Below are 22217 nucleotides of genomic sequence, written 5' to 3' on the forward strand. Positions count from 1 at the left end.
CTGCTGAATTTTAAAATATCGTGAAACATCACACTAGAAGTTCAAAGGTTAAACATAGCCTCCTGCTTCCTTTCTGCATATTGAGGGGGTCTGAAGTTGAACAGAACCCAGAAATCACAGATTTTTGCTACGGAGAAAATGCTAGGTGTTGGAGGTAGGTAAGAAAACCTGGATCCGAAGAAATGTTTGATTTCGATTGAGGACAGCCTTATTAGGTATCACAGCATCTGAAAGAGGAAAGGTGTTTTTAAAAACTTGAGACCGGCTGTCAAGGGGAGCCGGATTTCAAAGGGACTGGAAATGAGATATTGAGCTTTTAACTGGTATAGCAGGTCACTGGTTCAACCATGGCATGCATCAGTAGTGACTGGAAGTTATTACCACTTGTCAGCTCTTCGCTGACCTCTGTGAAATGAGATGGTGGTCTTCGTCCTGTTCCCAGTGGGTGGACGTCCGCATTACGAACGCTTCCAGCACCACGGCCGCTGCGTCGGTCACTGAATGGAAGCTCAGGCTGGTTTGGGGGGCATGGTGAATAAACAGCTCTCTCGTGCCTGAAACAGCTTTGTCCAGTCAAGACTGAGATAGGCTGGCAGATAATTTGTAGAAGCTTGAACGGCTGCTGCTCGTTCTGTACTACTCTGGGTAAATAAAGGAAATCATTCAGCTGACAACTGCACTGCTGCTAAGTTAACTAAAAATGGTCCAGAATTGAAGGCCCTGGCATGGATTTAAAATAACTAGGATCTAGTTCCAGGAAAAGCTCTCCAGGGGCATGAACTGCCTCACTGTATGTCTATGTACAGGAATTTTTCCTTTAGGCTTGGATCTCACTTATACCTTCATCTGATTTTGACCCCGTAGAATAGATTGAGTTTTATTAGTGGAGGTTAAGAGTCATGAACCAAAAAGATGACAAAGTCAGTAGGGAAATACAGAGCGCCTGAGTGAGGGATGGGGGTGAGGAGGGGAATGCAACTCGGTTATAGAGAATACAGTGTTAGCCAACTAACTCCCGGGGGTGGGGAATGGCACACTTGATCTTAGCCAACAGGCTGAGAAGCTATTACACAGCAGGCATATTTACACATGCAAATGCTGTGGGGTGGGTTAACTCTAGAGGAAATTAATCTAGACCAGGGGCGGGCAATTATTTTGGGGAGAAGGCTGCTTACTACGTTTTGGCAAGCCACCAAGGGCCGCATGACAGGTAGCCCAGGGCAGATGAACTTTTATTTTCTTAATTTTTTAGAGGCCCCTTGGGCCAGATAGAATGGCCTGGGGGGCCGCATCTGGCCCCCCAGGCTGCATTTTGCTCCCCCCCGCTCTAGAGTAAACCCATCCTGGGCAGGTGTCTACATGTGCTGGGATTCAGGAGAAAATTTGCTGCTCCTGGCAGTAGTCTGCTCCTGCTCCCTCCAACACTGCACTGGCCCCCTGTGTAGACGGTGACACTTACTACGCGGTGGTTAGCAATACTGTGCAAAGCGTTTCTTGTGGCCCAGCAGTCACCTTAAAGGAGGTTTGCTTAGATTAATGCTCCTCCCCGTGGTCCATGCACACCAGATACTGAAAATACAGCATTATCTTGTAAAAGTGACTCTTGGGCTTATTATGTCAATAGCATTGCTGTCCTTTTGTGAGCACCCAGGTATGTACCAATGGCAGTAAGTCCTCTGAAAGCTTGGCTTCATAAGCATACGTTTGTTTTTTCACGCAGGCAACCCTCCTGCGACTGGTACAGGGACTCTGCAGATTACCCTGGAAGATGTCAATGACAATGCCCCGTACATTAAGCCAACTCTGGCAAAAGTCTGTGATGATGCAAAGGATCTCAGGGTAGTGGTTTTGGAAGCAAAAGATGATGACCTGCACCCTAATACAGATCCATTCAAATTTGAACTGAGCAAACAGGCTGTCCCAGATAAAGTGTGGAAAATCACCAAGATTAACAGTAAGTCTTGCATCGTTATCCAGTTTTTGGGTCTTGTGTCTCCTTTTTCCGTTACTATTTTGGGAGGGGTTCTGAGTTTGCTTTGTTTTAAACCCTCAACAAGCACAATTCAGCAAGAGTTCTGCAGATGCGGGTCTCACCGGACTAGCCCCTCTCTGATCTTTACATCTGTCAGGGCTGGTGGGTGAGCAGTTTTCAATGAAGTGCCTTTTAGAAATGATGGCTTGATAGGACATTGATGACATGGCAACAGACTCTGTCTCCCTCGCTGAAATCACAATTCTTTTTCTTCCCAAAGACTTAACCACACCTGCCTCCTTAAGTATTTCTTTAAGCAGTAATGGGGCCCTGTAGTTTTATAGGACCACTGGCATACCAATTTTACAATGTAGCAGTCTTATCCTGTGATTTAATTGGCCTTAATTCAGCAAGGGACTGTAGAGTGTGCCTAACTTCATGCATTAGAGTGGTCCCCACTGGAGTCTCTGGAACTAATGACACGTCAGACAGTATCATGCAGATCAGGGATGATATTGCAGGAGGAGAAATCCAAGCACGTGCCAGAGAATTGCAGAATATTTCTAAGGCAAAAAGCAAGCATGAAGATTTGTGCTTCTGGGGGTTATTGTTTTTCATTTAGATTATTTCTATTGCTTTTTGTTTTGCTGAGCAAACTATTTAGCTCCATCAGCATTCTCCATCCCTTTCCCAAGTATGAACTGTTCTAGCAGTTCACTGAAAAATCTTTTCCCATCAGTATAAACCTCCAAGCCCCAAATATTATTCCAAATATTAGATTCTTCAGACTTGAACTCATCTTGACTGCCTTATGCTGTACAGCCTTACCAGGAACCGGGCAATAGTGTCTTTTCTGCAATATGGTAGTTGATACCACAAAAAAATAAGGAGGCCACAAACTATCTGAGATCACGTAGCAAAATAACGTGCTAACTGTATATGCAAGCACCTTGCTGATTTTAATTCATAGCCACTGATTTCTACGGTTCCATATATGACTTCTGAGTTTTGTTTTCAACCCTGCAAATTGAAAGCAAAAGCTGAGGCAAATGAGCAGGCTTCACCCAGTTTAACAGTTTTGCTAGATTAATTTTCAAAGCTTTAAATTGTCCCAGGGTCACTGAGAGGGTTGGTGGACCAGCTGAACGTGGCAGAAATTTGTTTTTCGCAATGAGAATCTAATCTGGTTGAGATTTATGTGTTTTTGAGAGTCTGTTGCGAACATTTCTCCAAGATGAGCCTAGATATTCTTAATTAATCACTCCAATCAGCTTTTCTCTCTAAAACATTAGCCAGCACTGTAGCTTCTTCAGAAACAATTAAGTTAGGAATTCATAAAGCTAAGGACGGTAAGAAGTCTGCAGCCTGCTGTTAAAAAAGAAAGTCAGGTCCAGTCAAACCCAGGGCCATTTTTACTGGCATCTTAATTTCTGACAGGCACCTGTGGATTTGATACTGCTGCTGTTTGTGAGCATCTTGCCCTGGCCTTCTCGAATGTAGCAGGATGAAAATCTGAATTAAAACAACTGCACAGTTATAAATTCACTTTAGTATATTTAGACTGTTCCAGATAATGGAATAAATGGTCTGACTCCTGTTTCTTATTCACAGCCTATTGCAGGAGTGTTCACTGGTGTTTTCTAGCCTGGTTCCTGCTGTTGCAATTCCTGCATGTGCAAATAGCTCCCAGCACATGAACTTCTATGAGCTTTCAGGTCGAGTGTCTTGAGGACCCAACCCTCAGCCCATTAAGGAGATGTAGAAGATGGACCAGGTCCACAGAAACAATGTCAAAACTTTCTGTCCTGTATTCACATTCTTTATACATACCTGATTGCTAACAAACAGCCAACTCTGCTGACCACTGTATGAGAGGCAGTGATTGGTTTACCCTCTGCTTTCCCTTACCCTTTATAACAACTCGGGTTAGGGAAGCACCATGTCCCCTCCCAGCTTGCAGACCATAACTTGGGTAGAAGGCTTCCTATTACCTCTTTCCTCACTGGGCGCATCTACACATTCATTAACATGCCGTAATTACAGCACATTAAGTTTAGTACCTTTGGGTATTTATACACGTGCCTTTCTGTCCCCGGCCCGCCGGAGAGCCGCTACTTTGGAGCAGACTCCATTAATTGAGTCCTGTAAGAAATCCAGACTCGATGGATCGAGTCTGCTCCACACACGAGCTGACGTGCACTGTGCCGTGCAGTTGTCTAAGCAGCGAAATGTGCATCAACGTGCAGAGAGTATGGCGGCAGCGCACTTTTGAACTAAAGCACTTCCGAGGTGTTTTCGTTCAAAAACACACCGTCCCCATTTTCTTCGTGCTAACATGAATCTTGCACCTTATACAACTGCATGCATTGCAGCGCCGGGTGCTTTTCAAGGCACCCAGTGCTGCGGTGCTTGCACATGTGAAAAAGCCCTGTAACTACAGGTATTACCTTAATGTGCCGTAATCCGCACTACTGCGCATTAGCTCCGGTGCATGCTTTTTTGGTGACTAATGCATGCTTTTTTGGTAGACAAGGTTCCTTGGGTGAATTTGATATCTTTTATTAGACCAACCCAAATGGCTGGTGACACTAATGCACAGTAGACTAATTCTACTGCATATTAGTACATCAGCATGGGTTTTGCCTGCCGTGCTACTGTGCAATAGAATTAGCCTACTGCATTTCTTGTGGACATGCCCACTGTGTGAGTAATGTGATCTAGCTGCTAATTGGTACACTTATTTCCACTGGAATTTGCCTGCTGACATGCTTTGACTAAAGAAATCATACTTGTGTAAAAGTCCTGAAACTTGTGAAAGCCCTTGCTTTCCTGGCGTCACGGAAGGTATTGACCGTTATCCCTCAATGCTGTTTGATGAATTCCTGTGACTGAATTTGTTACCAAATTCTCTACGCTATGTATAATACTCCTTTTCCCCTTTAGTTTCCATGGGTAAGAGTGGTATGTGTTGTGTGGCTTGTTTGTTGGTCCTTCTTATTTCCCCTTCCACCCCACCCTCAGTTGGGGCTCTCTAATTCTTGTGTCCTCATTCTTTGCAGACACTCATGCCCAGGTCAGCCTGCTTCAAAACCTGAAAAAGGCCAATTACAACATCCCCATCTTGGTGACAGATTCTGGAAAACCACCTCTGACTAATAATACAGAACTGAAAGTACAAGTGTGTTCCTGCAAGAAATCCAAAATGGACTGCAGTGCAGCCGATGCCCTTCACATCAGCATGACCCTAATCCTCTTTTCAATCTTCAGTTTATTTTGTAAGTTTTTCTAAACTACACTGAAGTCATATTTAGCTGCTGGTTCTTGCAGTTGATTCTGTTATGCATTCTTATAAGAAAACTCACCCAAGGGAGAAGTTAATTTATAAAGCCAACTACGAGCCCAAAGTATGACAACCACATTTGTTGAGGAAGTACCTATATGAATGAGGAGGGGAGATTTTTTTTATTAATAAGGATAGAAAGGCAAGGAAATGCCTCATTTTCACATTAGCAGTTGATTTGAAATTGAGGCAATAGTTTTTAAGCAAAATCAAAGAAAAAGAAAACTGGGATATAATAAACTAAGAAGTAGCAGCATTTTTAACTGAAGTGTGAGACATTTTCTTTCATCTCTTCCCTAAATTCAATTCAGAAACAGAAACGGGAGATTAAAGGTGTTCTTGTAACTATAGCTGTTCTGGGTCACCATGAAAATGAGTACTGTCTGCTTCAATCTATTCCTCTGTACAAAGTGTGCAAGCAACTGGAACACAGGGAACTTATTCAAGGATCTGAGCCTATAGACATCTAAGATTGATAGTCTGGAGAATTGCAAGTCAAAAAAAGAAGGGGAGAGCTGATGTGTTAGGGTAAATTTCAAGGGATTGTCTCTTTTTGATGCTCCTGAGCAGACCTTTCTCAAACAGCCTTGACAAACACACAATTTAAAGTGGGAGACAAAAGAATAAAACATATTTAACAAACAAAATGACTCAGGGAGTGAGATGCCCAACTCCTAGTCGTAGACTGCCCTGGGGAAGCTGCCTTATATTCTTAGGGCTAAATCCCATTTTACTTTATGAATCTAACTGGCATGTACACAGCTGCATAGCTGCAATTTTGGGCATTTAAATGCAATTTGGGACTCAGTGGGCATGTCTACACGTGTCCAAACTTGATGCACCTTTGTTTAAGGTACATTAAGGCAATTTAGGTATGCATCTACACATGTACACATGCTAATGCACATTAAGGTGCATTACATTTAGGCTGGTTTAGGTAAATCGCATTAGCACATGTGTAGCCATGCTAATGTGCATTAACGCGATGTGTGTCCTTTGATGCACACCACATTAATTAATGCTCATTAAACGTTTACACATGGGCTTAGCTATCCCATCTTAGATTTGGTACTTAAGCAGGTATCATATTTAGGTGCAACTAGCCTAAAATCACTATTTTTAAGGCAGGGCATGCACGTGTGAACATGCATCTTTAACGTACCTTTAAAAATGGTGATTTTAGGCTAATTCCACTTAAAAGGGCCACTTGTAGACAAGCCCAGTTTTTCCAGAAGTGAGGGAGGAGAGCTAGCCTACCAGTTTGCCCAAGTTCTAGGTTCCTCCTTGCCTCACCAAGGAAGGGTTTGAACCTCCTCTCCACCCTACCTCTTGAGGCTTACTTGGCGCATCTTGTATGTAATATCCATTGTCTAAAATCGATAAAAACCACTAAGAAAGTTTGGGGAGGTGATGCCAGGCTAGAACCCAGGGCCACCTCTATTCTAGGGTGGTATCAGTCTCACTGAACTATCCCCTCTAACTTATGCTTGTCCTCTTAGCCCTACACAGTTTCCTCTCTTGACTGGCTCTAGTAGGCCAGCTTCAAGAGGAGGGCTGGAGAATGACTTAAATCATGTCTTGCCTTTGGCGTGGTTGTTAACGCAATTAGAGCAAGGAAGCAGAAGATGCATGTGTTCAAATCCCCTCTGGGATCTTGGGTTTCTTGTTTTCTACATTCACCACTAGAGTGTTTAGGTTGAAATATGGGAAGGTCTCGCCTAACACCTGCTAATCATGTTCGTTGCCCTACTACAATTTCCGACCTTACACACACACATCCTCTGTGTGGGAATATTTATTTCACTGAGCATGCTCACTGGGCACAGGCAGAGCTAAATCGCCATGTGCCAAAAACTGCTGGGTAGTGGCTGTGTACTTGCTGTTTAGGCAAACAAAGCAAAATAAGATTTAGCCCTTAGTGTTTCAGTGTCCTTGTCCAGAAAACGGAATAGTAAAGTATCTCTGATGATAAATAGGTGATTTAAATATTATTGCCATCAGTTATTATAAAGTCTCATGTGCATGTATTGCACTGTATGGGTGAATCAATGCCTCTTTAGTCTCTCAGGGTCTTACAGTGTTGGCAAGAGACACCATGATAAGATTCAGATCTAAAGACTGGGGGAAAGGAAAGGCTTATACATGTCCCAAAGCTGGGTGAGGCAGTCTGTGCAGAGATTAGAACTAGCTACTCTCTGTGAAGCTCCCTGAAGGTGAAAAGGGCTATATAAATGCTAAGTGCAAATACCTCCTCTGTTGTTCCCTAAGGCTGCACACAGGTGCCTCATTTATCTCAGGATAAACCATGTCCACTATCCCAGGATAAATTCAAAAGAAGTTTCTTAGATAAAAGGTAGTGACAGTTTATCCCAGGTTATTGCAAAGTATGGTCTGTACAGTTAGCCGGGGATTGCATCCTTGAACCAATGGCAGAAAAAAAACAGCACTGTAGTCAGCCACTCAATAAATCCTGGTTAGAAGGGCGATGCGTGTGTATATGCCAATCCTGGGATATTTTTGTTCCAGAACAAAACACAGGCACAACCTATCCAGGGACAAATGCAGCATATGTTCATAGCATCAGTAAGATCTGAAGTGACTCCCTTTACTTCAGCATAATTGCTCTGGATTTATTTACTCTGCTCAGACCGAGAGCAGAACTTGCCCTAAGTAGTAGTAGTAGTAGTACAGTTGTTAAACATTCAAGGATTCTGATTTCTTTCCCGCTCCACACACCCTTTGAAAGCAGTATAGTGAGAAGGAGATGGGGAGGAGATAGTTATTTACCTGTGCTACCAAGTCATAGCATCGGCCCAAGACACCTAGTGGAGTAGCATACTGCTCAGCTGTGGTCTACGCGATATAGCAGTCGAGACTTTTACTTGTGCGAAGTACAGTGTTGCAGGTGTTCTTCCTGGAAAAATGCCCGGCCGTACCACAGCGCATGCGAGCCTATAGCGAAAAGAGTCATAAATATGCATATTAGCTCTACCGAAAAGAAAAAAAAAAAGACGTGCCTGTAAGAAAATAGTAAGATGGTAGGCTCGTTCTGCTCGCTCGTTTTATAAAACAAGAGGCACAAATGATGTATGCTTGCATGATTTGCAGGTGCAGTTTATTTTGTGTAAGTGGAGCGATTCACTCTGTTGTCTGAGCAACTAATGAAAAGACAGGGAAACACCAGCTGTATGGAACATGCACATGGCAAGATCTCCCTTTGCCAGATGTGGGTTATTTTATACACAGTTGTTCTGAGTGATATCATGAATTTGACAAATATGCTTCAACAGACAGAGGGGCCTGACATTGAGCATTCAGCCTTTTTCCTAAATTTCTGTGATGCCGGGAGCTCAGGGCTATTGATTCAATTCATTTTAGAGAGAAAGGGGCCAGATACTCCATTGTTTTGTATCTCGCATCACTATTTATGCTGTGGAAAGTGGCTGGCAACTGCTGTCAAATCATCTGGGAGAGTTTCATAATGGCTTTCCACAGGTGGAAATGACTATACAGAGCAGGATAGACCGGGGCCAGGATCTAGCTGAGAAGTTTGGCTGTGGATCTGAAGTCTTCCAAAATATGCTGGTGTCACGTCGGGGGTTTGGTTCTTGTCCAGCTCCACAACTAGTTGTTCTTTTTATAACTGCTATTAGTTTCATCACAATCTCTCCTATAGTCCAAATATTTATCAGAGTAATCAAAGATTATAGTGTCATAAAAACTATGGGAACTTTAATGCTTATTGAACAGATGAAATATCCCATTGCTAGTGGCAAGTTATGGGTTTAATCTTTGCAAAACCCCTTACGTGGCTCACTTTGCTCCCAGTGCTTATCTTTTATGAGGCTCTTATTCCTAGGAGGTAAATCCTTCAGTCAAGGGAACTTTGCTGTTCGTGCCAAAATCTTTCTTTTTTATATTTGACATCTGGAGTGAGGATGGATAGACCCATGAAAGAGCTGCTAGGTATAAAAATGTCTTGCGTGAATCTCTTGCCATCCCAAAACATCTTGATATTATCATTTAAATGGAGCAATTACAATTTAACTTAGAATATGGACCTCTTCTTTAAGTCATAGAAGAAGGCATATGTGGCAGCTTTCTGAATGAATCAAACACAGTATTGAAGACCTTCCTTCAAACTGCAATGCAAGCAAAAGGAAATAATTTGGCTAATTCAGCTACTGTCCTACCACTCACAACTGTCAGCAGTAGCAAGCTAGGGAATACACAGTTGCCTAGAAGTGCAAAATAAGTAGGTGTGCAGTTGGAGCACAAGACGTACAGATTGCTGAGGACTGTGCTGAGTGTCATTGCCCTAGAACACAAGGACAAGTGTGTATTCAGTGCAGTATAAAGAGGGCAAATGCAAACACGATAGAGCAAAATGCTGTCTCTTGCAGCACATAATTAGGAAATGGATCTCATTACCATAGGAAGCCACCAAGGCCAATAACTGAGGAAGAGAGGGACTAGATGTTTAGATGGATAACAAGAATATCCAGAGTTACAACAGTTAATGCCAATCAGTTGTGGAAGGGATATTAGAACTCATGCTTTGGCCTTAGGCTAATATCAAGCTGCTAGTCTAGGGGCAGACATTATTTATAAACTGGTTTAGGTGATCAGAAACTGGTTTAAACCTGTAGCAGAACAGATGTTCAGTGTACATAAACCAGTATGAAAATGGCTGAAACCGGTTTGAGACAAACCTGGTTGAATGTAGTATCAGACTTAACTGATTTGGGTCAAACTGGTTTATGCAATGTCTGTCCCAGGCTCCTTGCTTGTTTAAGCTAAATCAGACTCCCCCAACATGCTCTCTGGGCTGAGCGGAGCTTTCTGCTCCACAGCAGAGCTGGCCCCTCCCCTCTGCTCCCTGGATGCAGCTCCAGCAGAGACTGCAGGTGTCTGCCTGACTTCCCCTAGCATACCACATGCTGGCTATGGTCTGTGCTGTGGGAGACCGGTTCCTTCCTTGAAAAAGCTGTTTAAGAAGAGCTTGAACTAATAGAGAGAGGCTTTGTTTTCTGGTGGGGTGATAAACACTGAGTTAATGGTGATAAATACTGTTATCAATTCCCTGCTGGGCTGCTCAGAAGTGGGGGAATCCCTCCCTAATCAGAGTCTCCTGCCAGGTCCTGGCCATGCCTCCCCTCAGCTCAGCATTGTGGAAGGGAAGGGAGGGCTGCTCTAGTGCCCCCCTCCCACCCCAGTACCTCCTAGCCTGAGCCACTGCAGGCATGTGCCTGCATTTCTGGCATGCCTTTCTGGTTACAAACCAATCCTAGCCAAGTTAGACTAACCTGCAAAGACTGAAGCAATTCAGGCTCAGGCTTTTGGAATATCTATCCCTAGCCCTAGAGACCAGGAGGAAATCTTTTATGGGAAGCTGGTTATCCTTCATCTGCCTACTTGAGGAATCCTTAGGCCTTACTTCAGAAGAGTTGGCCACTACTGATGATACAGTATTGGACTGCAACACTGTGACATCAGGCACAGCCTGCCTGCCACGGAGGAGCTGCTGAATGAGATCAGGGCAAAGAGAGCAGTAGGTGTAAGAGAAGCAGCTTAGCAAAGAAATAGATCTGAGATGAAATTGGTAGAGGATAAGTTGGCTGGATGTCAGCCACACAATGGAGAGAAAGAGGTAGGACAAAGAAAAAGTGCATGATGGAGCTTGTCCTTGAAGCTATAGTTGGCTGGTTATTTTGTGCAAGGAAAGAAATCAAGCCAAAATAAGCTATTTTGGAGGTATCTTTTCTGAATGCTGGGTTGTTAGGGTTTTCACAGTCAAAACCAGTCATTTTACCATGACACATTTAAAGCATCTGAGCCCAGGAGCTGATATAGCCCAAGGAACAGACTTTCTTAAAGCACTCAGGAAAACAAACATATTGGCATATTGTATTTTGTAAGGCAGTTCATCACCATTGCAACCAAAATCCTCCATAGTTTTCACTAAGAGAATATCACAAAATGGTCTATTGATTTTAAATAATAATAGCCAGATGAAGTCCAAAAGAGAAAAAGAATTGATCTATTGACCTGAAAATGTACAAGCTTTTAACCTGGTAAGATCTCTTGACATAGGTCGGGTGTGAATAGTAATTAGAGAGTGATTGCCTTTTCAAACTGTATTTAAATGCCATCAAATTCACAACAAATGACAGTGTACATATATGTTTTAGCAGACTACTAGCTTTTTAAGATATATTGGCTTTGGTGGAAAAAAAATGGCTTGCCCTTCACTACCTTGGAATAATTAATTTCCACAATGAACTTAATCATAATAGGTCAATGCACAGACATGCATCAAAGAACTCTTAGGACTTGGAATACATACAAGTGACCGGACAAAGTGGAAATGCTTCCCAGAGTTTTTTCTGTTACCCTAGAAGGGATTTAGGGAAAAAATGTGCTTCTGAACACAGACACAGTGAACACAACATCAAAAGCTAGCATCTCTACTGGGAAACTAGACTCTACGATCAGATCTAGGTTTCACAACCGGAGAGAAATCCTCTAGAGAATATTTAAATAGTGGATTTTTCACTTCATTTAAAAATAAATTATGTTGTTTCCAGTGGGTGATTGCATTTCATGTTGTAATTTATTGTATACCAACATAAAACACTAAGTTAGAGCCAGGCACTCTGAAAGCAGGGGATTAAAATGAGAATCCAAGGCACAATAGCCAAAGCTAGAATAAACAGAATACAGAGTAATGCCATTAACCAGTCAATCATAGTAGCAACATTATGTCAATGCAATTTATTTGTGAGAAAAATGCCAACTCCTGAAAAGTGACACGTTTCCGTGCTAGATAACAACAGTTTAAGTCTTAGTTGACAGCAGACAAGTGATAGGAACATTGACTTTTTATTCTAGCCTGGGCAGTGGACTACAAAGTTGTAAGCTGACTTTGGCCTAAGTAAATAAAGTACTCCATTATCATGAACAGAAAGTAAGGAAACAAAAAATAAGGTAGCTGAGAAGAAATTAAATGAGCTGGCGGCCTTGGCATTGAAATTAATTTGTCAAACTGAGTGTGAAAGGCCTCAGGTGTGCTGAGAAACAGTATCACAGAGATGCCAGAACTGTGATTGCAAATAAGCCTCAGAGAGATATCCTTAAATTTAACTTCCTATTAATTTCCTCTATCCTTCCCATTGAAATGCTAGCTCTCCCCCCACCAGCTTTTTTTTTTTCCATTTAAGGAAAGCACCTAGAGGGCCAAAAGACAATTTCCCACACTAGATTACACACGTGGATATTAAACCATTTAAAAAAAAAATCTTCAAATGGTATTAACTGGCAAATTTGAGCTTAACTGAGCATGGACAGGCAGAATTAAAACTGAAATGCTTCCTTTAATCCATCTCTTCATATGAGGGAATCAAAGTATATATTTCCTGCATTATGCAAGAACACCAAATGTCTGAATGTCCAAATGCTGCCTTGAATAGCACGAAACTAAGGCAAATCATAGAAGTTACAAATGGAAAAGACCTGTAAGGTCATTTGTTCTTTTCAGTTTACCACGGTAGGACTGTTACTTGCCGGTACCAAATTTTGAGGCTCATCTGTGAATTTCTTTGCTTTGCTTAGGTTGAGGCAAGCATGTAATATAGTTTTTCACAGTTTAACGTACTTTTAGTTTTTACAGTCAGAGTTTTTCCCCCCCAAAAGGAACAAAGATCTGTCCCTATTCTTTGCAGTTCATGGAAGACAGAGAGACCAAATATTCCATTGTCACAAATTTGCCAGAAACAAACATGTATTTCATGGACGATGAAGATATTAATACGGTACAGAACAAAATTCTCTTAACATGGTTGCAGCAGTCAGGAAGAGCTCCACGCGCTTGACAGAGCCATGGTATAAAATGGACATACTAATAATATTTGAATTTTAAATGGCAAAGATGCACTTGTATGTTTGAGAACAATAATAGCTTTGTATTATTCCCCTTTGACTGACCCAAGATTAGGCTGCTTTTGTGATTAAAACCCCAGACTGGGGATTAGAGAGCCCAGTATTCGATACCCATCTCTGCCACAGACCTCTGTGGGAAGTCATCCGATAATGAGCATCACCGGGTATGTCTGTATTGCTACCCAGTCCTGCTCTCAGTAAAAACCCTGCTTCGTCCACCCCTCAGTGGCAGACAACTTGCTGTCAGTGGGCAGCATGTGCTAACAGACATTCAGGAAGAGCTGGTTGATTTTAATTGGCCACAAAGGTCACCTGGTATCATTTCTATTCCCTGTTTGGGCAAGAATAATGTAATATCTGGAGAAGTGTTCGAAGGCTTTGAACCTTTCAGGTCCACACATGAAGTCTTTAAGTGCACGTCCAGTTGACCTGTATGCAGGCCACATGGATTACACGTGCCCATACCCGAGACCTGTAAAAATGCTTCTTTGGAAAATTTGGATTGAAATTAAGTGTGATATTTGACATCACTTAGCATCCATCCAGCCAAATGTGGGGAATTTCTAATTGATTTCATTTCCTTCCGTGGCTGCTGACTTTGCCCCTGTGGCTTAATAACACATTTTTAGGGATTCTCAATATTTCAAGTTGGGAAACAGTTTACCTAGAGATTTAAATGTCCCTGCTCTAATTATGTTCATGTTCTACTTTTGCAAGGCTGCTAGCAAGCTATGCTGCAGTGCTTTGGAGGATGAGCTCAGACTGCTTAAGCAATTCTACATTGTTTTAAAAGTCTGCCGGGCTGTTACCCTTGATGAATTCCACTTATTTTAGTACCATACCTGTGAAAAATTAAGAGATGTATTCAGTCTGACTATTTCAAACATTCACTTGTCTGCTTTACTTAATATTTTCAGGCACTGAGTTCGATTTAATAGCTCAGTTCATGGGAGAATTCTTTCACATTTCAAACAGTCATTTTAAAAAAAAATGTTTTTGGCTGGTCATTCAACCTCTCTCCCTCTGCTAATATTTCAACAGGCTGCAGCTTTTTATCTGCTGCCTGCCTATCAATATTCAGGTGGCATTGCTATAGCAAGAGATACCTCAATTAGGAATATTAATTCTTTAATTAAAAAGTAGTTTCAGTCCAAGAGCATCTTTGCTGCTTTAGTCCAGGAATGCTATTGTAATGGTTAAGATGCTCCAAACAAATAACAAGCGGGAGTGTTATTGGATGTTGCTTTTTTTAGGTTGACATAGACTCTCACTGAGTACTGGGTAATCGACGGCAATCAACATTTAAATGTTCCTGACTCACAAAGCAAGCATCATTACTCTTCCCCTAGGTTTGGTGCACATTGGTCTCAAAAGATGCATCTCTCTGTCTGTCTCTCTCTCACACGCACGCTTTACAGCAAGGAAACAGGCACTTGACATGAGTCAAAGAGGAGGGACAGATCATCAGATCGGTTGTTATAAATCAGCCTTAAGCTAATGGGAGATTAGATCAATATAGCTTTTGTAATAACCTATTTAGCAGCATGAAAGAAAACATCTTTAAATGAGGCTGATTTTACCAAAGAGAGGCTGCCTTCTGAGGATTATTCTAGCCTGGGCAACTTGTATGTCCTTTGGAAGTTGATTAGCCTGAACGGGCATGTTTCTCTACTTCCATGCCAAAGTTGGTGTCAGCCAACTGTAGAGCATGTGCTGTCATTTTAGTTAATGAAGCTAAATATTGACATTGATGTGCAAGAGTTTACTGGAGCTTTGGGTAGGTTTACTATAGATTTACCTCTGGCATCCACGATTTCTCTTGTCGTCTTATCATTAAGAAGCTTGAAATCGTTTTGCTGAAGGGAATGGGAACTACATATACACTCGTGACATGAATGTTTACCTGGGGAAAGTCATTTTCTTTTGAAGCCCTGTACAATGACAGCTATTCAGCAAGATCACTAAATTCTCCCCCGTCTCCAGCACACCTTCTGCTACTATTGATGCCCCAAAAAAGCTTCATTTTTTTTTTTTGGTTAAATTGCTGAAATAAGCAAACACATTAACTGAGACAGATGTTTCAACTTTTCGAGTCTATTGGGAGTTCTGTGAATAAAGTTCCCTTTTTCCTCAAGAGAAGGAAATGCCAGTTTGGCTAAGATTGGGAAGCTATATCTTTTGACACCTGCAGCAAAGCTTAGACCGTATCTTGCTCCACTGGGATTTGAACTAAGTCTCAGGAGGAAGAAGCTATTAAATGATTATTTTACAAAGGCACAAAGAAATACTAGTAATTTCCAAGGGAATGATACAAATCACATTGAAGTCACTAGCAAGACATCAGTAGAATTTGGATGAAGCTCCAAGAGAACAAAGTCCAATAAATTTTTGAAACCACACATCCTGGGACATGGGTGATTAAACAATTTATTTGAAAGCCATTGTGGGATGTGGCAGTTCCAAATAAAGGTTACAGCAATAATTACATAATTAATTGGGTATATTGAGGAAAGAAGCATCTGAATGCTGATTTGCTTCCTAATCAGAGTGTGGTTCTGATCCAGTATGCTATTTCCTGGGTACGTCTTCAACAGTACTGAGGTTTCAATAAAGCCCATGTAGGCTTTTAATTTTGCAAAGATTAGTTCAGTCTTTCCTATGAGGGAGTACTGGAAGCTTTTCCTGTGAAGGAAGTAGAGTGCAGATAGAGGGAACTCCAATCATCCACTATTTTTAAATTTCTTGCTTTGTGTTAAATTAGAATGAGCGCAAGTGTGCATCTTGGAGGATGTCTAATTGTCCACCAAAGGCAAGCTCAAAACACAGGCACCATGAAGTCCCCAGAGGAATGAAGTCGAATGTAGACTTTGTGCTACTAGCCTGCCACACTGCCAAGACCTTTACCTCTTGCCAGGAATAATGCATTCAAGGGATGTTTGCATTAATGGCTGCGCACGAGGAAATTTAGTTGACATGTTCCATTTCTTTAAAACTGCGAGGTAATTAATTGCATCATAATACTCAGAGACTGTTCAGATTGCAAAGTAATGAGCTATAAGGTCAGGAAGCACCAACGTCTTGTGGTGAAGGGGAACTGCAGATTATTAAGCATGTTGGAAAGCCAGGCCCTCTATTTAAGGCCGGAATGTGATTTTTGGATTTGGCTGGGCTCCATAAGGAAATAGGCTACTGTTATCTGCCTTTTGGTTAAGTGAGTTAGCTTGAAATACTGGAATGCAAGAATGACAGGAGTGTTCAATTTGCTTCATTGATATAAATCCAGGATGAAGAGCTAACATGAGATCAGCTCACTGAAATAAGCAGGTGGCTATTGCTATTGAAGACACTAATAGCACAGACAATTACACTGGCCCTTTGAAGATGGCTCGTCCCTTTTTGTAACTCAGTTATATTTAAAACTATTCATTATACCGAACTCTATGACTGGACGATGACTCACATCCCAGGCTTGTGATATTTGCCATCTCCTTAATTTCTTTTGAGCTGCCAACTATCTTCACCTTGTACGACCTCTGAGGGAGTTAAAATTGATCTGGTCTATTTAGAGTCCTTTCTGATACAGGTGCTTTCACCACGCTCATTGCCAAGGTATCTGAATAGCCCAACCACACTGTGTATCAGACCAGTGCCCCTATGAAATTATCCCATTATATCCAGACAAAAGGCCCAGAGGTTAGTCTGTTTTCTTGTCCAGAGGCCGGTAATGTTCTTCTCACAGAACCTGAGCATTAATGCTAGAAGACCCCATCTGTCTGCGACAATGGGGCACTACTTTCTTATCTTGAGGCTGTCAGCCATAATGACAGTAATTCAGGAAACAAACAAGATTTCCTTTGTACTTTTAGAAGAAAACGAACCTGACAGATATCCAGCAGACAGATTTTACCTTTAACTTCAGTGGGGAAAAAAAGTTTTCAAAGGAGAGCTAACACGGCCCTTCTGATAAAGAAAGAGAAGCATAACAGAGGAAAGGCAAGGATGTACTCCATCTGCAGTGTTCTAATAAATAGTCTTTAATATTGGCTACGAGGGGCCAGAGGCGTAGCAAGCTCATTCTGTGCTTGGGGCAGGGAGGAGGAGGGGGCAGGGATTGTGCTGGCTGCCAGGGCTGTGCGAAGCTTCGGGTGCTGATTTGATTCGGAGGAGATTCGGCATGATTCGGTGGCTGAATCTCTAAATCCAAATTGAATCAGGGGACCAATAAAAAGGTCCGAATCGATTCAAAACTCTCTGAATCATTGGAAAAGATTCAGAGAGCTTTGATGATTTGAGCAGTCCCTGCCCGCTGCAGCAGGGAGCTGGAGCCAGACTCCATGCTGGTAAGTAGGGGGCGGGGGAGGCAGGGATGAAAGAAGGGGGAGGGGACCATGGGGGGGGGTCTCATCCCCTGCCTGCTCTCCCAGGCTGCCCTGCCCATACCAGCTCTGGCCCTTTAAGAAACCCCCCCCCATAAAACCAAGGGACTCGCCAGCTCCTGCAGCAGCCTCAGGGCTTCGGGGGGCTCATGGAAGAGCCCCTCATGTGGTGGGGTGCATCAGGGATTGCCTCCCGCTGGGCAGGAACCGGTGAGCCCAGGGTTTTTTGGTTAATTTTTTTCTTAAAGGGCTGGAGCTGGGTGGGGGGGCTGGGAGAGTGGGGGCGATGGTCAAGGGGCTCATGCAGAGCCCCCCATGCAGCGTGGAGCAGTGGGGGGCAGCGGGCATGATCCCACTGCCCATTAGCACCTGGCGAGTCGGGTTTTTTTTTCCCCAAAGTGCCGGGAGCTGGGGCTGGCAGGACAGCCATTGCCAGGGCTGGGAGAATGGGAGGGGGATGGGCCTGTGCGATTCAGAGATTCGTCTGCTGCTGAATTTGGAGAGTCAGCTGAATCAATTCAGGAGTGATTCGAATAACCAAATCGAATCACTGTCCCCCAGATCAGCTGAGTTTCCATCCAAAGTGAATACTAGCCGCTTTGCACAGGCCTACTGACCGCTGGAGGTAGAGTGGTGAAGGGGAAGCAGTCTTACTTGCCCAGCTCTCCACGCTTAGGTGGCTACTGCTACTGCTGTGCCTGCCTGGCTCCCATGACCCCACTGCACCTGGCATAGCAAAGACTTCTCAGGGGAGGTTGCCATACTGGTGTCCCCACTTAGTTGGCACTCCGGGCTGGTACTCACCCAGTTACAGTACTGTGAGGGGCCCGGTATAGTTCCAGTTGAGTCAATGAAGGAACCCTGACGAACTAGGTTTCACAGGGTGGAACAGTCTCCAACAGACCATTCCTTGGCAAGAAGTGATCAGAGAACAGTGTACTAATCCCATTTCCCTTTCATTATGGGATTACTTTAGGCCACTTTTGTGTCTTGCTTCCATAAGGGATGGTCAGAAGCTCTTTTAGGGCAATCTGCCATCCAGTGGGATAGAAGCAGAAGGACCCTGGGCTCTTACTGAGCCATATAAGACATCCTGATATCCCCAGTGTAAGACAAAGAAAGATGCTTCTTACATCCATAACCTCCCTCCTGCTGCATGATGGCTCCTTGCCTGCTTTAGGTAGATCAAAAACAAATGTTGAAGAGCACATGGTAAAATTCCTCCCAGGTGACAAGGGAACAGCAGTACAGATGAACAGAGCTGTACTGCACATCTGCTTCAAAGAAAAGAAAGGAATTATTAGGCACAACAAGCATTAGTATTCAGGTTTAAACCCATCAAGACCAGATCTTGCAGCGTGCCATTTTCCTAATGCACTTAATAGCATGAACCGGCACCATGCACATTTTCACCCATATTTTGCAGTATTTCTAAACAACAAGTGCCTCTTCAGGCCAGCTTGCCGGTTTCACACTACAAGTGATGCATGCTCTTTGAAATAAATTAGGGCTGGATCTAAAGTCCTTGACATCAACGTAAAGGCTCTCTTTGGTAAGATTGAGCACTTTGCTTTCACAATTTGGCAGAACGGCGGATCCAAATTTTATGTTTGTGCCTAACCCCAAGGATAAAAGAAAGGAATACAACAAGAAAAAACCCAAGCCCATCAAACCGTATCCCATTCAAACCGTATTGAATACTGGAAACAGAGCTGAGACCAGTGGGAGAATTCGAATTCCAAGATGAAACAGATCATTCGAGGAGTCGGATTATTTAAATTTAGAATTGCTCAAATGAATTCCAGGGGTGGGAAGTACTTCATTTACAGAGTAACCCAGTAGGCAAAACACATGCTGCGGGCTGGATCTGGCCTGCCAAGTGATTCTGTCTGGCCTGCGACGTTCTCTTGTCTGCTCCCTCCCCGCTATGGGAGGCACTGGCTGCAGTAGCAGCAGCTCCAGCTCCAGAGCCCAGGGCTGCAGCCCGAGATGGAGCATGGTGGGGGCTGAGGCATACAGCAAGGTGAGTGCCTGCAGAGCCGTGGAGGGACTCAGCCCCTAAATGCGCCCTCCTGCCCTCCCTCTCCCCCAGCTCTTGCTGTGGGCGCTGGTCTCTGCCGGGCTCCGGGCAACTTCCTCTCCCCCCACCCCGAGGTGCAAATTTGCATGTGGAGGAAGTAGAGAGGCGGTGTGGGAAGCACGAGCCCTCCCTGCAGCCATGAGGGTCAGTGCCATGGCATTGCTGGCCAAGCGGGGGGCCCCTGCAAAGACCCCGGGGTGGGAATAGTGGCAGTAGACTCTAAGCACTCTGCACATTACTTCAGCTGTTCTTTATTTATTCAGATATTCCTGCCCCTCTCGCTGAATAGAGTAGCCAGAGTGTTTGCAAAGAATAACACAGATTATGTGACTATTTAACAATATACATGGAAAGCTTTTTTTTGAACTGGCAAATCCTGATGTTCATGCTAAATTTCAGGTGCAGTTTAATCCAATCAGAGAACAGAAGCAATATTGTGACATTTGTGTGCACCCAGAAGTAACCAACACAGTTCAATTACTGAGCACCCATGCTCGATCTACGAAGAAGAGCGTTATTCTTAGAAAATGATTTGGCACAACATTTTGAAATAATGAGTATGTTCGTAAAAACTGAAAGCAGGTCTTGGGCAATTCCCGTGAGGAAAAGAAGACCAAATTAATTCAGTCAATGAGAGTGTACACCACTGTAACCATCAGGGCTCAGAATAAGAGAGTTCTGGTGCTGCATACCTACACTTGAACATGGCTACAGGGCTTTGATAATAGAGGTAGGTCTGAGCTGAACAGGGAAGTGGACAGGCTGAGAAAAGATAAAACAGAAAATAGTCCCATCAGCAGTTTCTGGTCACTTCAAAATCCAGGAGAAAGAATCAGTACATCATTTGTATTATCCCTAGACCCTATGGGATTTTCTTTGTAGCTTTATTGTTAGTATTTCATTTGATATACTACCTGGCTCTCAAAAGAATAGTCTTGACTGCCACTGGAAATTCTGGCAGCTTTCTGTTACTAAAAATATAAACTTCTTTTTCCCCCTCAAGAAGACCAATATGTATAGAAGCTGATCCATCTGTATTACTACAGTTTAGATGAACAGCTGCCGGGGGGAGAGGGCTTCTTAAAGTTTGTTAAAAGGTATGCGTGTATAACAGGAGATGGGAGAGATACAGGTCAAGATTTTAATTTGGACAGAAGGAAACAGGTCTGAAATGGAGAAGTAGATCTGTGAGTCCTCAGCATAGGAATTGCACTTGGAATTTGTGTTTATAAATGAGATTACACAAATTAAAGGGAGAAAGAAGGGTATCAAAGCCAAAGACCTATAGTATTCTCACAGGAAGTAGAGGGAATGGGAAGATCATCCAAAGCACATATTCAAAGGGTGCTGATGCAGGTAGTGAGGAGGAACCAGGAGAAGAGTCACAGAGGCCAAGACAGTTCAAAGGTCCTTGATACACTAGCTTGGGCCATAGGTGACTGCCAGTCCAAGAAGGAGAGGCCTTTGGAGATGTTTAGTTAGAACAGTTTCAGCGGGGTGCAGGGGGAAGAAGCTGGAGTGGAATGGGTTTAGGATGAAAAAGCAAAGAAATGTAGTCAACAAATGTACTGATGAAAAGGTTGATTAGGGTGGTAGTTGGAGAGGCAAGTGGGATCAAGGGTAGGGATTGGAGAGACAAAAGCATGCTGGTATTGCATTACGGGTACGGCAGCTTTCAGTGTCTATGAAATTAATAGAAGCAAATCATGTTCAAAACTAGGAAGCTGAACAAACTATTTGTAATGAATGATTAGTCCATTTTAGATAGCCTCTATTTCTTGCTCACCGGAGCAGCTCTGCTGGCTCAAAAGACAGCGCTATTTTCTCTGAATTAGGTTTAAACAAATGCCCCTCAATGGTGGTAGAGACATTGCCACTGGAGATGCTGTCTTTCAGGTAAGCAATAAACTCAAAGCCCTTAACATTTACTTTTCATCATTGCAGGAAGTGACAATGTTGATCAGAGATTGACTTAAATTAGACACCCTCATCCAAATACTGCTCAACCTTGGTGATCATGCAGGTTCAAACCATGATCAGACTATTGTGATTCCTGTCTGTCTTTTATACAACTCTTCCTGGACCCCTTCCAAAGTATCCTGAGTTTTACTGTCATTTGAAATTGGGGTGACATCAACTCTACCATTTAGGCAATGTTCTAGTTTCAGTGATGTCATCCTTTGCTCATTAAAAGTCCATTGTTTAAATGGATCATAGGAAAGAAGGGCTGGAAGGGACCTCATGGGGTCATCCAGTCCAGCCCTCTGTTCAAGATAGATCATTCCTAACTAAACCCTCCTAGCCAGCTGTCTGTCCAATCTGCTCTTGAACATTTTCAAGGATGGAGAGTCCACAACTTCTCTAGGTTACCTGATCCAATACTTGACCACTCTTACAGTCATAATCTCCAACCTAAATTTCCTCTTGCACAGCTTGAGGCCATTGCTCTTAGTCCTGTCCCCTATGGCCATGGAGAAAAGCCCATCTCCATCCTTTCTATAATTGCCCTTC

General features: G+C 43.1%; 1 protein-coding gene across 1 annotated transcript in view; it reads left to right on the forward strand.

Annotated features, from left to right (window-relative positions):
• CDH13 (cadherin 13) overlaps positions 1-22217 on the forward strand; it is a 744241-nt gene that overhangs the window by 718030 nt on the left and 3994 nt on the right. The window contains exons 12-13 of the mRNA XM_006027433.3: positions 1721-1954; positions 5032-5247. Coding sequence (XP_006027495.1) covers positions 1721-1954; positions 5032-5247 — 450 coding nt within the window. The remainder of the gene's footprint in view (positions 1-1720; positions 1955-5031; positions 5248-22217) is intronic.

The sequence above is a fragment of the Alligator sinensis genome, unplaced genomic scaffold, assembly GCF_000455745.1.
Source record: "Alligator sinensis unplaced genomic scaffold, ASM45574v1 scaffold119_2, whole genome shotgun sequence".
Taxonomy (NCBI): domain Eukaryota; kingdom Metazoa; phylum Chordata; order Crocodylia; family Alligatoridae; genus Alligator; species Alligator sinensis.